Source organism: Helicoverpa armigera, chromosome 26 (assembly GCF_030705265.1).
Source record: "Helicoverpa armigera isolate CAAS_96S chromosome 26, ASM3070526v1, whole genome shotgun sequence".
Lineage (NCBI taxonomy): Eukaryota > Metazoa > Arthropoda > Insecta > Lepidoptera > Noctuidae > Helicoverpa > Helicoverpa armigera.
In genome coordinates, this window is record NC_087145.1 from 6,371,350 (window position 1) to 6,389,350 (window position 18,001).

General features: G+C 38.1%; 1 protein-coding gene across 1 annotated transcript in view; it reads right to left on the reverse strand.

The window, feature by feature from the left end:
• The window catches only part of LOC110372666 (uncharacterized), a 96,420-nt gene that overhangs the window by 7,021 nt on the left and 71,398 nt on the right, over positions 1-18,001 (reverse strand). The window contains exons 2-6 of the mRNA XM_064041884.1: positions 17,074-17,139; positions 9,409-16,507; positions 8,771-8,826; positions 7,595-7,776; positions 59-6,803 (exon numbers count right to left, since the gene is read on the reverse strand). Of these exons, the coding sequence (XP_063897954.1) occupies positions 59-6,803; positions 7,595-7,776; positions 8,771-8,826; positions 9,409-16,507; positions 17,074-17,139 (14,148 nt within the window). The remainder of the gene's footprint in view (positions 1-58; positions 6,804-7,594; positions 7,777-8,770; positions 8,827-9,408; positions 16,508-17,073; positions 17,140-18,001) is intronic.

The following is an 18,001-nucleotide window of genomic DNA, read 5'->3' on the forward strand; positions in this document are numbered from 1 at the left end:
AGAGAATCAGCACCTTTGATAACAACAAGTTACAGAGTATAATTTTCTCTTTTCTTACCATTTGGATTAACATTCGTGGTCTCCAAATACGGAGTGCCTGCTAACAATATCTCTCCAAACAGAACTTGCGAAACTCCATTGTTATTCACTTGTTCATTTCTCGTAACATCATAGTCGCCAGTTTCTATATCAGTATTAACAGGCGGAGCTTGTCCACCGTTCTGAGATTTATTCATCACCACGAAGAAAGTATCATTGTCATTCTCAGGTTCATTCTCATTTTCAATCTTCTGAATGATATTGTCAGTTGTATCAGTATCTCTTATGATGAGATTGTCGTTTTCTTCAGATGACATAGTTATATCGTCAAGAGATACTTTGGTCTTTGATATAATTTCTTGAACTGGTGTTGGCTGTACTTGTGGTATTGGTATGTGTTTAGTGACAGTCTCTATTATTGTCGTTGGCTGTACTTGTGTATGTACTTCTGTCACCACATCCACAACCGTAGATGTTTGTGTATTTGTTAATATCAATGTCTGTGTCACAGCTCCCTCTGATTGGCTGACTAAGCTAGTCTTAGTATGTGTGACTGTCAATGTATGAGTTAAGTTCACGTAACCAATACTTGATACTGTTCGAGGCGGTTCTGACAATGTCTTAGTAAGAGTTACTACAGTGGTTCTGAACTCAGTCTTAGTTGGTATAACTTCGTCTGATATTTTAACTTCATTGCCAGCATGGTGAGTAGGTTTGATAGTTATTACCTCATCTATGCTCGGAGTTGGTATACTAGATGGGATACTAACTGGAATGCTGGATGATTCTTGTTGCACCAAGCTTGTGACTTCTAATTCTGATATCGTAGGTACGATATGAGTACTTTCTTTCATCACTTCTGTCGGTCTAATGATATCTTCATCTATTGATGATTCAGAACTTTCAATTATACTTGACGGAATAATTGGAGGAATTCGCGTAATAGGTCGTACTATCTTTCTTATCGAGGTATGTCTTGTGGGGTACAATATTTCAGGGCGAGTTAACGTTCTAGTTGGTTTTATGATAATCGGTGTAGGCTTTGGAGGCAACTTGTATTTGTTAGTAGTAGTTTTCTTTTCGTCAATTCTTACTGGGTATGGTTTACGAGTTCTATTCTTGTTGCCAAGAGGAATGACTTTCATTTTGTCTGTAGTTACTTCTTCTTGGCTTGTTTCAGGCGAGGAATCATTGTTTTCAGTTACCGGTGTTACTTTAGTAGTAGTGGTTGTAGTTGAAGTTGATTCTGTGCTAGATTCTTTAAATGAAACCACTTCATCTTCAGTAACTGGTTTCTCATAGCTAGTTTCATCTTGACGTTCCGATGAAGTTTCAGTTTCGTAAGAGTACGAATTTTCTGAAGAAGATATTTCCGAGGAATCAGGTGCTCTTGACGGTTCTGGTGTTTCCGGGAATTGTATTGATGTAGGATTGAAATTAAAGCTCGATGAGAAATCAATTCCGGATGATGTCAACCAGCCTGAAGATATTGGTGTTGGGAAGACTACATTAGGTACTTCTGGAATATTGACAGTAGGTTGTGGCGATTCAATAGGAGTGACGACTCTTGATGGAATATCTCTTGGAGGTGGAAGCAACTGCGATGAAGGTTGATCACGGTTGTAAGTAGGTCGTCTTATATTATTCAAGATATCGTAAGCGGGTCTATAAGTGGACACTTCATCTCTATTTACTGGTTTTCTGACAGGTCTTTGAGTAGTTACTCTTGGTGGCATAGGCCTTGGTGGTTTCGTCCTGTATGGTGGCGGGGTTCTAATCGGAATGGGACGAGGCGTTAAAGGTACTCTCGTTGGTAATCTGATACCGGGAGGAGTTCTTGGCGGAGGAGGACTCATTCCCATTATCATCTCATCATTTGTGGAAGGCTTGAAGTTATAATCCATAGTTGGTGGTGGTGGAGATAAGTCAATGATCTCGCTTGAAGAACGATTCAGCTCTAAGTTCGATAAAGTAAACGTTGGCAGAGTGGTTTTCTCTGTCGCTTTTTCAACAATCAAGGGTTTTTTGTCTTGAATATGAACAGTTGACGTTATTATTGATTCGTTATGCACATGTGTGTTATTGAATCTGTTAGCAAATACTGGTCTCGGTGGCCTTTTATAATTAACATCTGGTACTGTCACATACGCAGGCTTTGAAAATGGAGTAGGTTTGAAAGTAGCTGGTTTACTCATTTCTTCTCCCATATTTAAATCTAAATTATCTTCATATGAAACGTTAGTGGCATTTTCCATCATATGATTGATTTGCCAGTGCGGTTGCTGTAATTGATGATCAAGAACAGCAGTGTTAATGGTAAACGGTCTTGGTTTATTGTATGAATTCTGCTCATAAATTGGTTTGATGGTGTTTGATTGGAAGCTAGTTTGGTTATAAGAACTAAATGGCTTCTCCGTTTGTGTACCAGGATTAAAGTTTACTAAGACTTTATTGCTTTCCTCTTTCTGGACGTTCTTTGGAGGTTCAAATACTTCATCTTGTAGAAGAGTCAATTCTGTTGATGTTTTCGAATTACTATCAACTTCACTCGAAGAACTGACTACAGGAATTTTCATGGATTCTGAACTGACTTCTCCATCCATTTCACCAGGGTTTTCTGGTTCTTCTTCACCGTCGTATATTTCTTCAGAATTCTCATACACTGGTTTAGCTTTTTCCGTTGTTAATTTAGGTTTAGACGTGGTAGTTTCATCGCTATTATCACGAATTGGAATATCATAAGCTGGTTGTCCCATACCTCCGAAATTGGAAGGAATGAAGTTAATATTAAAAGGCTTAGTAGTAAACGGTGGGTTAGTAGAGAATGGTTTTTCTGTTGATTGAGGTTTTGTGAATGGTTTCCCAATATTAAATCCTGAACCTGGACGTGCATTCTGTGTCCAGAACTCGGTGGGTGGTTTTCCAACACTAGTTATTTTCTGTCCAAAATCAGGCGCATTATTTTTGTCGTTATAATCATGAATCAATGGTATGATCTTGCGGGTAGTGACTTCTACTTTGATATTATTTATGTTGTTTTCTTGTAAAACACTAGAATACCATCCATGAGAGTTAGTGGGGATATTTGGTATCAATTTTGCTGGTCTCTTAAGGTCTCCAGATTTGTTGTTGTCTGGGTATTCAGTCACTGGTTTCACATTGTCAGTTTCAGTTGACGGTGTTGAGTAGTCATTCATCATGGGAAAATTGGCATGACTGTTCAGAGAAGGTGGTATCGATGGATTTATAGGGTTTCGTGAGACTTTGTCACCATAGTTTTGTTGTTTGTTTTGATGATTCTGGTTGATGTTGTCTTTATTTCTGTTTGCGTAATTTTGATTTATATTTTCATTATACTGGTTCTTGTTTTCATATTTTGGTTGATTATTTTGGAAGTTTTGGTTTACAGTTTCTTGATTTTGATTTTTGTTTGCGTACTTCTCATTATTATTTCCATAGTTCTGTTGGGGATTCTGATAATTCTTATTTGCTTTTTGTTGATTCTGATTTGAGATACCATAGTTCTGATTTTTGTTCTCATAACTTATAGTATGCTGCTTATTGTCATAATTCTGATGTTGGTTTTCAAACTTCTGTGGTTTATTTTGATTAAAGTTTTGATCGAGGTCTTGTTTATTCTTTTCTTCATTGTTATAGTTCTGTTGTTTGTTATTTTGCTGTTCAATTGCAAAGTTAGGATTTTTATTTTCATAGCTCTGATTTAATGTTCCTTGACCAGGATTAAAGTTGGCATAATTTTGGTTCGATTGTGCATAATTATTCTTGTTGTTATCATATATCTGTTTATTGTTATAATTGGGTTTGAAATCACTATGTACGTGTTGATTTTGGTTTTCAGTGGTGTCACCTTGACTATCATAATTCTGAGTTTTATGGGAGTTTTGTGTTTTCTGTGTTTTGTCACCATAGTTATGACTGTAATAGTTGTTACCAACTATTGTAGATCCCGCTATGTCCGTTGAACTCTTATTCCATCTATTATCTCCAACAGAAACTTGTGGTACACGACCATTATCACTAAATACAGGAGATTGACTATTTCCTTGTAAATTATATGTTTCTAAGGGAGTAGAATTATCCTCAACTCGGATAGCAAAGTTTGTACCAATAGGTATATCTGTATTGAGTTGGTTTACATGTGTAGACGTTCCAATTGGCACGGCAACACTGGATCCAATTACTTGTCCGGCTTCATTGTTACTAGCCACGTTAGTAGCTGTATTCAAAGTTACTGTATAAGTATTATCTTTATTTTCATTTACTTGTTGTGTGAAAGAATTATTGGCCATATTCGGAGAAGTAACGACGGAGAAAGAATTATGTGTTGGACCAACATTATTTACTTTAGGAGGCTGCATGTTGTTCGTAGAAGAAACAAAGTTATTATAAGCAGGTGATGCTGGTGGAATCCGAATTGTGTAAGTAGGAGTAGGCTTGCTGTTTGGCATCTGGGCTGCGAAATATATTTCAGATGTCACTTTAGGCGGCAACTGCTCAGGCACGGGGTGCTGGATATTCAGAAACACTTTCATATCTTGCACTGGTTTGGTATGAACAATAGGTCTTTGACTGTACGGCTTACTCTTATCATAGATGTCTTGACCGTAAAATTGCTTTTGCGGTGTCTTTTGTGGTGGTGGTGGAGGTACAGCCAAGAAATTCTCGTACTCTTTGTCGATTACATCTTTTCCATCTTTCTGTTTTTCTTTATTTTTGACTTGGTTATATTTATCAAAGTCACCATTCGAAGGGTTATATACATTCGGGTCATAAACTGTTATCTGAGGACCAACTTGGACATGAGTTTCTTGATTACTTGTGGGGGGTGGAAGTTTGTTGAAATCAATTGGACGCTTGTTATCTTTCCATTTTATTTTAAGGTCATTCCTATGTGATTGATCCTTATAAGGAGGCAGATTCGGTTTGTAGTTTTCTGGAGGAGGATGAATGTTAGGTTTTCCAGCATATTGTTTATTACTATTAGGTGCAACATTATGTACGTTAGTCATCTGAGGCGCATCGATGCTAAAGCTGCCGAAGTAACCTGGTTCAGGATATGGTAGCGGATCATCGATGTAATCTCCAGTTTTATGAGGTTCCGAAGATCCAGCGAATACCAGAGCGGTGGAACTACCATGTGGAATCAACACATTAGCAACCCTTGAAGGTTGAATGTCAACTAAGAAGGGCTTATTTGATTCAGTGTTACCTGAAACCATATAACCGTCTTCAGTTCTTATTTGTGTGTTCACAACTTCAGACGAACTGGGACTATTATCAGGTACGTTATCTGAGTTGGCCTCATTAACAGGCTTATAGTCATTATTATGTTGATGTTTTGGAGCATTTGTTGGTTTACCTAATGAAGGAATGTAATCTAAGAATGCTGGTCTGCCATGATTTCCCAATACAGTTCCAGTGTTTTTAATTTGCTCAGTTTTCATTAAATGGTCATGTATGCTCGCAGGCATGCGATACGGGTACTGGTCATTAGGAGCGTTGTTTTGAACATTAAACGATTGTATTGGTCTTGGCATAGGTCTGTTTGGCTTAGGTTTCTGCTTTGGTGGTTCTGGTGGCCTAAGATCATAAGAATCATCACTCTGAGGTTGATCACCAAGGGGCTTTTCATTAACAAAGTATTGCTCATTAGCTGCTATAAAGCTGTCAATAGGAGGCGGGTTGACCGAGTTTTGTAATTTTATTCCACTTGCAGCCAAGGTTAAAGGTCCACCCACGGCTGGCTTTCCAACAATGACATCTGAATTGGCCGTTATTATTTCACCAGGACTAATGGGTATTCCGCCATTGACAAGTGGACTTTCGTGAACTATTTTAGGTGGGACGATATGAGCTTTAGGTTGCTTGTGTTCCGCTGCCCACGCCAAATTCTGATGTAATGTAGCATTAGTGAAAACCAGTTGAGATTCAGAAGTTTCAAGTTCATCTACTGGAATGTAAATAGGAAAGTTACTTTGTTTAGCTTCTAATTCACTGTCTACTCTTTTATTTGCATTGTATGCCGTTAATTTGACAGCAGGCTTGATAGTTGTAGTAGTAGTTTTATTGACTGTATCTTGTCGTTTTATAAAACCTCCCGTCATCTTTTCAATCACAGGAGCTAACTGTGTCAGACCTTTTATTCCTAGGGTTCCTAGTTTTAATAGATCGGCAACAACAAACTTATTTTTATTCGGTTTCTGCGTTTTGTCTGGTTTATTCTTTTCGGGAACTTTAGTGCTTACTTTGTTCGTTTTTGGTGGGGTGGGAGCTTGTTCGTTAGTTAGCAACTCACTTTCTTCAACCGAATTTGAGTCTTTTTCATCGGAATAGTCGTTAATTACTTCGGTATATTTTTCGACAACTTTATCAGTAGGAGCTAAGTGTGAGTTACTTTCGTATTCGTAAGGTCCATACTGGGTTTTTTTATCCATAGCTTCTTTGTTCGTTGGTCTTAAATCTAATTTTGTGGCACCGTAATTAGTGGTTTTCATTCCATATCGGCTTGATGTTGCAGAGTAGTCTATGTTGCTGTACTTTGTCTGCAAACCTTCCGTTTTCGTGTTGCTACATGAGCAGGAACTTGTGCAAGGAGGGTTACTAACTTCAGAAGGTTGAATGACATCAAAACTGTTGCTTTCATCTTCTTCGCTATCGATACGTTTGTCGATCTTTGGATAACTGCTCATAAACATGTTGGTGACAGCTGAAGGTTGGATTGTCTTCACTTCCATATATTTGGTCTGAAAAATATTAAAATTCTCATTACTATCAAGCTTTTTGAATCAAAATCATCAGATATGGTTACTATTTTAGGAACATTTTTATTCGGGCCCTTAGGGTTTAAACCGTGGGAAGTTACGTGTGGTCTTCTGTTATATGTACAGCACAGGGCACTAACTACGTTGCAGGTAAGATTAAAGGAGAAGAAAAGTTAAGTAAAGTGCTAACTACGAAAGTAAAAGATCTATCAGCATAGGATCCAATGGCTTGGAATTTCAGGAACTGTCCAACCAGGGTCCCAATTCTTACTTTTGTTGGCTTTAAGTCTGGTATAACGTCAGAATCGTAAAGATTGGTTAAAGATTCAGTTGTGACAACTGAAACAATAGTTTCAAATGTGGAGATGGCACTTCTTTTATTTTGAACCACTGTGGTTAAGTATGTGTATGTGGTCATACATGTCTTGATGATATAGTTATGTTGCATGAGTTGGTGTAAAGGGAAGAGTGCACTGATTTGCTGACGGCTGACGACAGTGGCGACGGCAGATGATAGCAATTGTTTGGATGCTGAAGATGTACTGTGATGCGGTTGTAACGTAGTTGCGTGTATGAGCTTAAATTTGCGCTGAGAAAAAAGCGTAGATGAAGATGAAATGAATTGCAATAAGATATCAATAGACTTTAGATGTATCAAAGTCTGAATTACTAATTATTGTGCAAGATTTTAATAAGTACTGATTATTTACCAGAGACTCATAAGTAGCCGAGATTTATGAAGTAAATCAAAGAAGAAATACATGTTAGGTTACCTGGTCTGGTTTTCCATCAGCATTTTTGTCTTTCACCAACACTTCCACACCATTGGACATGATCCTTGTGGCTAGATTCTTTAGTCGCCTTTCATCTTCTTCTGCCTCTTTTTCAGGTAATTCCATCTCTCTTCCTGGTCTCCATGGTGTATTGTCATATACTATACCATTTGCATTGAAAGCTGAAATATTAATAATGATAATTAAAATAAAGGAAATGTTGAAAGTAGTTTCGATATTATAGTAAGAAAAAAATTACAATGGATTCTATCTTTTTGGATGACAAATTATGGAAGGCAGCAAAAGTATATTTAAAGCAGAGTTGTGAAACAATGAGCTTATAAATTAGATGTTTTGATTATTAATAAAAAAATAATTCTGACATCATGACTGTACAATCAGGTGGGACACAACAAAGCCTTTTCTACAGCACTCAATATCTGAAAAACAAACAACATTTGTGCAAAGCGGTTAGTAATCATAAATCTAAAATCCAACCATGTCCACAAAGTCAGTACAGAAATTACATAAAATGTAATATAGTCAAAAAGGATTAAACTTAAAAAAAATTGGACCAATACAAAATTTTCTAATCCAATTTTTTTTATTTAAATATCAAAATGATGTAAATATGTAGGCTTAAAGGCGTATAATTCTTTTATTTTGGCAATCCATGTGGCCAATAGATTTGCAAAACCGTCACAGCTCTATTTCATTTGTTAGCATGCTACTATTGCAATTATGCGGAATCGCGTGACGCATGCGTGCACCGGTGTCGTTTCAAACAGAAGTGTTTATACTTTTTACTGTAATATCTTATGTAATTTCTACAATGGATCAATTTTGTATATGTCTATATCTACAGTTAATTTTGCAACGTCTTCATTACTACTTACTACGTCTAGCACTGCTTTTGTGTTAATTATTACTGTAGTGTTAATTTTAATTGTATTTACATCTAATTTGTTAGTTTCATTGTTAGATCTTCTTGAATAATGTTTGTTTTTAAAACTGCTAGATTTTGCTTTTTTTCTTCCAAATACAGTTTCTTGCGTATTTGTGAGTTTTATTCAAGAACATCTATGTTGTTATTTTTAATTAATGAAACACTAATTACACTCACCTCCAAATTGGAAGTCGCAGGATGTGGGTATGGAACCATCCGTCATTGGGAACCTTCGGGATCTTCTAGTTTCTGGTGCAGTCCAGTCGTGGTCATGACGTCATCACGTCTTTGTCAAGTCCTTGTCAGAGATTCTGGTTTGGAGTTGGAGGTCCAGTGAGGTATAAGAGGAATGGAAGTGTGGTGTAGAGGTTTCTTTGTATGTATGTTGGTTTATTGTATGGTACTTGTCATATGTGTTAAATATGTGGCATTTCATGTTTTCTAATTCTTCTTAAAATTTTGTTTTACAATTGTAGCTTGAGTAAGGATTTATTGAATAGAAAACCAATTAAATTTTCAAAATATTTATTGTTTTAATTTTAAGTCGTATTTGCAATGTACAGTCGTAAGCGAAGGAAGAACGAGTATTAAAAGATAATTATGATAGTCATAATCTAGGCTTATTCTTAGGCAGTGAGTAATCGTTACCCAACAATTTTTCCCCAACACATCGATTATGGTAACATAGGAAATAACATTTTTGGTGAACTTAGAATAACATGTTAATATCTAGTCAAGTACAAAAGAGTATTTCGTCCTTAAAACTAAACTAAATCTATAAGGCACTATTCCATAGTTAACTTACTATGATACAATCGAAATAAATAACTAAACCATTACTATACACCTAACCGTTTGTATCTTTCACGAGACGTCATCAATTGAACTTTGCCTTAGGTCTCTAGTGGCAGATGGGCTTGCTAATGTCACGACATACGTTGGTGACGCGTCATACCTTATGTGCTTGCTTACTTCTCCTACTATACTCTCAAGACTTTGCGTTTCAACCTGATTCTCCACAGAAACATTGTTAAAGTATTTATCTGTATCAGAAACTATACCACTATCTGAATAAGAGCCGGTAAGTTCACTAATCGTTGGCAGTAAAGATGGCAGTACTTGGACGTTATCGTAATATATGGCTTCACGTTTCCTGACTGTCTGTGTGTCATCTGACACAACTGTTGACAGGACTGTGCTGAATTCACCAGGATGTCTACCTGACACGTATAAAGTCACTACACTGGTATGTTTTGGGGGGCTAGGAATAGCGGCCGGGGCAGGCTTAGGGCGAGATCTCCTACGAGAAGGAGATGCTGGTGGTGGCGGTGGAAGGTCTTCCTCGTTATCTTCTGCATCTTCAGAAAAGTCCTCGTTGCTATTAAGATCAGAGAGAATATTCGGTTTGGGACTATTACTGAAGATGTCGTTATTCAAATTGTTTTGTTGGTTCAGATTTGGTGACAAATTAAGATTGTTGAAATTGTTTAAACCACCTAAAGCAGAAAGATCACCTTGACCTAAACCTAGTAAGGGATTGGCTGTTTGGAGGTTAAGAGACGGTTGCTGCTGTTGTTGTTGCTGAAGAAGAAGTGGCAGTAATAGAGAATTTAACTGTGGAGCCTGAGCTAGTGCGGTGGGAGTAGTGACTACTGTATCAGTAACGAATTCAGTGGCAGTAATAACGTTAGTTGTGGGGTCGACTATGGTTGTTAATATAGCTTGACCTCTAAACGTAATAGGCAATACGGTTTCCCTAGCATCAGTTACAGTTGTCACATAGGTTGTTGTACGTGTTTTGTATTCAGTAACTGGAGTTTGGGGCTGCTGCGGTAACAAGCCCTGACCTTGCAGAGCAAGGAATGGGTTGATCGCTTGTTGCTGGTTGCCTAACAACAGTTGTGAGAGCAGTAGATTAGCTAAAGGAACATTGGAATTTATCTCTGGTGCAATAGTCTGTGTAACAGGTTCTACGTTATAAACCGTGCTAGGAAGAATATGTGAGAATGAAGTTTTGCGACCCCGAATGGTTGTAGGAGTAAAGATAACGGTTGTTGTAGGAGTTTCGTGTAGAACATATCTTATTATTTTAGTGGCTCCATTATCAGCCAGCTCGGTAGACTCTGCAGCAAGGACAAGCTGTTGATTACCCAAAGGTCCGACTGAAGTAGATACTTGGTTTAGTAGTAATGTTTCTAGACTAGGTGTTGCTGATAGCAAGTTTTTGTACTCAGTAATTTTTCCGTTCACAATAGGCACTGTCACTTCAGTAGGTATTTGATGAGTAATGGTGATCTTTCCATCGTTTAGAATATTTTTAGCGTTGAAGCGTTCGCCGCTGATGTTTTCGAAAGAACTCCTTTGCCTGCTTGAAGCTCTGCTAGTGGTAGTACGTGTTCGCGATCTTGAACTTCCAGAGCTACGAGAGGTACTAGTTCTAGACCCTGATGAGGGCTTCGTCAGTCTGGGAGCCTTCGGAGGTTTCGGTGGTTTTGGCCTTGAAGATGATGTCGTTGTCCTTGACGAGGGTCGCGATGACGACTTTCCTCTTCTATATGCTGGTGTTGCTGCCGTCGTAGTAGTTCTGGTTTCTCCGCGGATAATGAATGGTTGTCGTGCACCAGATTTAGGAGCTGCAGCAGTAGTAGTTCTAGTGCTAGATGTGCGCCCGCTATACCTGTTACCGGGCCTTACTTTTTGAGTAGTTGGTTCCTCGGTTTCAGGTTCAGGGCGTCGAGTAGTTGTAGTCTTAGCAGTGCCTGGTCTTCGGAAGTTGTTATACTTTCTACTGCCGTAATCAACTTGACGTTTTGTACGTCTTCTGAAAGCAAATGGCCGTATTTGTACTATGTTTCTCTTAGGAGCAGCAGTGGACGGTGGTTGTGCCACTTGACGTTCCTTTCTGTCTGATGAGTCATAATCATTATCTTCCTCAAATTCTTCTTCTTCTAATAATTCTTCGCTGTCTTCTACCTTCTGTTCGTCTTCCTTGATTTCTTCTTCAGGTTCAGGTTCGGGTTGTCTGAACAAATTCCTTCTCGGGAATAATGCGTTTGGTCTCTGTCTACGTAACGATAATAAAGGACTGGCGGTAGTTCTGGTTGTGGTTCTCCTTGTTGTTGTGGTTAGTCTACCGCGAGGGGTAACAGCTCGTCTTGAAGACGCTGTAGTTGACCTTGGAGTAATAGCAGTACCAGGTTGTCTAGGTACGGGTGGTCTTCTAAACCTTAGAAGAGGGTTGTTTGTAGTTCTTACTGGTGATTCAGTAATCTCTTCTAAAGCTTCTGTTGCATTTTCTTCTTGTTGTGTCGCAAAGGTTTCATCGTTTTGGTCAGGAGGGAATGTTATTGATGCAGTTGGTCTTATGCTTCTGCCAGGTGGAAGCCTTGAAGAAGCAGTTGGTCTGATTCTTGGCACAGCTGATCTGCTTATATAATCTAAGCTGTTCGATCTGGCTGAACTTGATCTGAAACCAGTTCTTCTTGAAGTAGGTTGAATGCTTCCCCTTCCTCCAAATCCTCCTGATCTTGATGCTGATGGTACATTAGCTGATGGGTTATTGGCACTACTACGTCCCGGGAATCTCTTTCCAGCGTTTGCAGAGCCAGGGTAAGCGGACTGTTTTCTACCTCCACTATATCCTGACGTTTTCACAGATTTCAAACTTGGAGTAGCAGTTATAACAGGTGGGGTAAAGTCTGCACGAGTTATGGTTGTAGCTCCACTAGACAATGGCACACGTTTTGGAATAAATGTCGGTCGATTACGTGAAGCAAATGGTATAATTACAGGTGTAGTTGATGGTTTTTTCGGAGTGAATGTAAGACGTGATTTTTTCCTCGTATTTGTACTATCATCTTCTTCTTCTTCTTCCGATTCATTTGTGGATTCAGTAGTAGGGTCGGGTTCCGCGACTGAGCTCTCGATTACTTCAGGAGTAGGACTGATTATGTTACTTTCTGTAGTGGAAGATACATTTCCAGCTGTAGTCGTTTCAACGTTTAATGATTTGTTATCACTTGTTACAACAGTGGAGTCCCCAGATATAACAGCCACTTGAGAGAACAGTATCTTTTTCTCTCCTTCAGGAGCTGCGGTAGATGGTTTGTCTTCAGGTTTAACTTCAGCAAACAAGTTATCAATATAAGTGCCTAGAAGTACTGTTGGTGGCGCTGAAGAAGCATCAGGAAGTTTTGTAGGTATTATTTCTTCTTTAACTAAAGTCGGAGCTATGTGTGGCTTCTCACCATTATCTTGTATTAAGTTTTGGTCAGCAGCACCTACAGGTACTTTTCTGCCTAACTGATTGTCTTCAACTAGCTTGGTGTTGTCAATAATATTTGTTACAGTTTCCAGACTACTTCTGATTTGAGATGTGTTGCCTGCATAGAAAGTAGTGAAATATGTGTATGTTGTGTAGAAAGTAGCTTTGCCATCATCTGGTTCAAGATTATCTGATACTGCAGAAGGTTTTAATTCTACTTCTAGTTCTTTAGGAGGCAGTACGGGCTCGACATCAATGGGTGTTGTGTCAATAGGGCTTATAGTAGCCACGGATTGAGCAACAGGCGTAATAACATTAGAAACTATTTCCTCTCGACTTGTGATCGTTGTAGACTTATCTTTGTAGAGAGTTGTCCAATAAGTAAATGTTGTGTAATATGTGATTGGTAGATTACTTTCTTCTTCAGGTTCCTTGTTAGGCATTATTGTTTCAGTAACAACATTTGTTATAGTCTCTAGGCGACTCTTTACTTTGCTGGAGTCTTTTCCAATATACATTGTAGTGAAATATGTAAAGGTAGTGTAACTTGTTTGCAATAGTAGTGTGGGTGAAGGCAAAATTTCCTCTATGTTACTTTCCGAGCTGATCTGATCATCCAATATTATGTTGTTACTATCAAGGAACTTCCTTTCTCCTTTTGATGACGATGATTTCACATCAGTCACGAAAGAATTTTCGGATTCTAAAGGATTTGATTCTACACTGAACAACATATCAACTTCGATTGGACTTGGATCTGGCGTAGCTTCGGATTTGGTTTCTCCAGAAGATTGGTTCTTATCTTCCTCCATACTAACACTGGTTTCCATAGACGAGGTTTCTTCCTCTGTAGGTGGCCTCGCCATTTTAACTTGTTTGCAGTTTCTGAAGTCAAATTGAGCTCTAGTATTCTCCATGTTTAATGGATTAGCTTTGGTGGGAATCAATTCATCAGGTCCAACGTAATTTGTATAAACTTCATTTCGGCTGCATACATTAGCGTCAGTGCCAACATAAATCGTTGTAAAGAATGTATAAGTTGTGTAATAAGTCTTTACTGCATCGGGCTTAATGCTTGCAACAACATCGTCGCCTAATGACGGTGTGGGTGTTTGAGAACTATAAATATCATCTACTTCGACTGACTCGATGACATCTTTATTCTTAACAAGATCGATGATACTGTTTATCGCAAATGTTTCTGTCGGTCTGCCAATACCCACACTGGTTGGTGCAATCTCATCTTCATTGAACGCTCCTAATAGTGATGGATCCATTTTAGAAAGATCGATTGTCGATGTAATAATGTTTGTAACAACTGATTTATGACTAGCAACACTTGAAGTTTGGTCACCAAAGAATGTAGTAAAGTATGTGTATGTTGTGTAAAGTGTCTTGTAAATTACATCAATTTCATTTTCAATATCTTCTTCTTGTTGTTGGGTAGTTGCTTTTTCTGTAGTAGTAGTTGTTTGTTCAGTGCTAACTGATACTTCTACGTGACCTTGAGTTGTTGTCGTTCTTTCAGTGGTAGTAGTGGTAGTTGTGGTTGTTGGTTCTTTCTCTTCAACAGTCTCCTCAGTTTCTACTTGTTGATTTTCCTCAACAGTTGTACTGTGTTCTTCGTGAACAGTGGTCAATGTAGTCTGTACTTCTTCTTGTTGTTGCGGTGTAGTTTTAGGAGCTTCAGTTATAATTTCTGGTTCCACGGGTGGCCTATCAGGTTCTTCAGGTATTGGTTCTGGAACCTTTAGTTTAGTCTCAGAGGAGTAATTAACTTCAACATTTACTACGGCAGTAGGTTCAATGTTAAGGTTGGTTCTACATACAACATTTGTTAGATAGCCAATGTTACTTTCAACAACAACGTCTGATTTGATAGACGTAGTTGTTTCAGTACTTTCTAGTGGGATGAAATAAGTTGTCAGATATGTCAACGTTTTGTAAGCTGTAGTCATGGTTGACTGTGTTTCCAGGCCTTCAGTACAAACTACTTCTTGAGTGTCTTCGTTTGTGTCCTCGTGAGAATCTTCTTGCGTGAATTCATCCATGTCAGGTACTGTAAATTTGGACTCAGTCGTCGTTTCAAATTCCTCAGAGGATTCTTCACTGTGTCCACTTTCTGTGGTAGTCATAAATTCTTGCGGCATTTCAGTGGTCACTTCTTCTTCTTCCTCCTCTTCTTCTTCTGGTTTTTCAGTCACTTCAGCAGCTGTGTTTTCAGATTCTTCCTCTGAATTCGTGAACAATTCAGTCATATCGCTTTCAGTAACTGGCGACTCTGTGGGCGCTTCAAGTATAGTTGAGGATGGGGACAATGTTACTAGTGGTTCAGTAGCTTGTGAATTGTAATCGTTGATAGGTATGACGCCTAAATCTTCTGTAACACGAGTACTTTCTGTTGTAGTTACAGGCGGTTCAGATGGTTGAATGACATCCACATTCAAATCAAAGCCATTGTTATATTGAACGCTTATAGAGTCTGGTACCTTATCATCAACTTCATACAGAACCTTTTTAAGACTTTCCTCGTCATTAAAGAGAGCCTTCTCGGACCTGTTCTCATCAACAACAGCTGGGCCAGTAATTCTAGTTGTAGCTGGTGCCTCATGAGCCTTGAAAGTAGATGAAGCTACGGGAATGTCAGCGGCAAGGAAAGTGATTTTGGTAGAGAGTTTGTCAATTCGGTTAGCGGATGGGAAAACATTAACTTCGTCAGGATTTTGGGGTCGACTTGTTTCGGTGTTAGGACTAAATATAATGACGGTGTCACCTACGACAGTCGTGAAATCAGCGAAGCCAGCGTAAGTGAATGTTTTCTTAGGTCTGGGTTCACTTTTTTGCCCAAACAACTTTTTAGGTAATTTCGTTTGCTGCGCCGCCTGCTGCTGAGGACGACGAGACTCGACATTATCTATATAATAAAATATCGGCGAGAATTCGTTCTTAATCGTGAACGTCGGTAAATCGTAATTTGGTTTAACCTTAACTACGTTTGCTTCGTCTAAAACGTCCGGTTTTGGACGCGGTTCTTCTTTAATTGGTTCTGGGATCGGTTCGTATGCCTTACTTTGTCTGAATGTATTTACATTTTCAACAACGGATGGCTCTACTACAAATTCAAACTTTTTATCGTTCTCAATGGTTGGACCGTCAAGGTAATTTAGGACTTCATTTTGAACGTAACGCGGTATTTCTTTTACAGGTTGCACTCTGCGTCCTACAGGCTCTTCATATATTTGATTATCAGCCTGACTTTCAGGAGCAGTGGGATTCCAGAATTTAAAACTTTCTTGTGCTGGTTTGCTAGCATATACTATTTCCATTTTACTGCTAGGTGCTAGATAGTCAGTGTTTTTGAGTACAAACTTCTCAGGGTCAATGAAGCCTAAATCTTGCTTGACGTTCCACTCGCCATCGAAAGCGGAATGAGCCCGAGTCGGTTTAACAATAACCGGGTCTTCTACATTGGTTGGCTTATTATAAAGTACGAGTGAAGACTTCGTCAGTAGCTGTGCGTATATGCGGCCGTTATCTAAGGTGGTGCCCAGGATCTGGGTGGCGTACTCCGTGGTGACACCATCTTGGATGAACGTCCTCGCTGTCGATGTCAGTAAGCCGATGAGTGGTTTGACACTGTGGTACCTCCCGACCTTCGTGTTATAGTCGTTCCTCTTCTGGTTAACGAGGAGGACGGTTAAGTCTGCGGTCAAGAGTCATAGTCAGCGTCATGTGGGATAGTGTCGGAGGTGCGGTTTATTTTACAAAGTCCGTTTGAGTTGATCCACGACCCACAGGATTAGATTTGAAAGAGAAAGAAAAAACATACAATTAATAATGCAATTTAAATAGAATAGAAATAAAGATGCTAATAGAAAACAATTTGCATACAGTTAGCACTAATTTTGTACAGCTGTTTTTTAGATTGAGGCTTATGATGTTTCAATTTTTTTGTATATGTATATTATCAAATGACATGAAACAGCTATTTTCTTCATACATATTTAAATAATAAAATTATACTCAATATAAATAATAATGTAGAAAAAAAATAACATCATAAACCTCAACAAAATGTACACAACATATTTAAGGTTAAAATAGTTGAAAAAGGTTAAGAGAAGAAAATATAAAATAGAAAATAGAATTGCAATATTATAGTTGTAATTTCAATACTTTAAGAGATTTTATTTACTTAGCATTCAAAGAAATCATTCAAGCACAGTTATTTTTACAGAAATGTTGTATAAATTAAGGACGAAAACTCACCCCGGTTTTCGGGGACGCCTTCTCGTTTTATTCTGGAAGATTCTATTTGTTCATCTTGATTTATTTCTGTAACAAAAAAAAATGTTATCATTAGAATTACATACTATACAATAATTACACAAAATAGTAATTGAGACGTCCGAGAAGCAATAAATATATGTAGAATTAAACACTTCACGCGCTCAAATAAATGGGGTATTTAACAAAGAAATATTTTTGCAAGTCCGACCATTAATTCCTGAGATTAGCGTAGGTATTAAAACCAACAAACTTAAGTAGCTACAGGTCAATTTACTACCATCTTTCTAGACCTAGTTCAGAATACATAAAAATAACTGAAAGTTTAAATTGAATAAATTGTGACGTAAATATAAAATAAAAATTGACCACCAATACTCTCCACAATTTTCTTTTAACCACCAAAGATTCCCAAAACAAAATGATCGCTATTGTCGCTTAAGCAACAGCAGATAATAAGCACAAAATGCACTAGTTCCATAATCCGGCTTGGCTCGGTTTCATAACGATTTGTTACGATAACCTAGATGTATTGTAGAAAGTGACTAAGTATAGCAAGGCCGAACTCGTGAATTGTTTGAACGTAAAAAAATGTGTATTGCAAGTGTGTTTTAATACGGTATTTTGTAGTAGTGATTTGGGAGAAAAAGAATCTCCTCTTTTTGGGAAGTTGGTGAAAGACATAATAATATCATGGATATGAAACCATTTGCCTACACTTTGAAGAGTAGTTATACATGTATCGTTTCAGATGGCTTTCCACTTATATTTCAGCAATTATATTCTATTACACATAAACTAAGTTGTTACCAAACTTTTTGTCGTCAAGAAACACTCTGCACATAAATCAATTTTAGGAAATTAAAATAAAGAAATATGATGAAAAGCTAAAAAACTTCTTGAAGAAAGT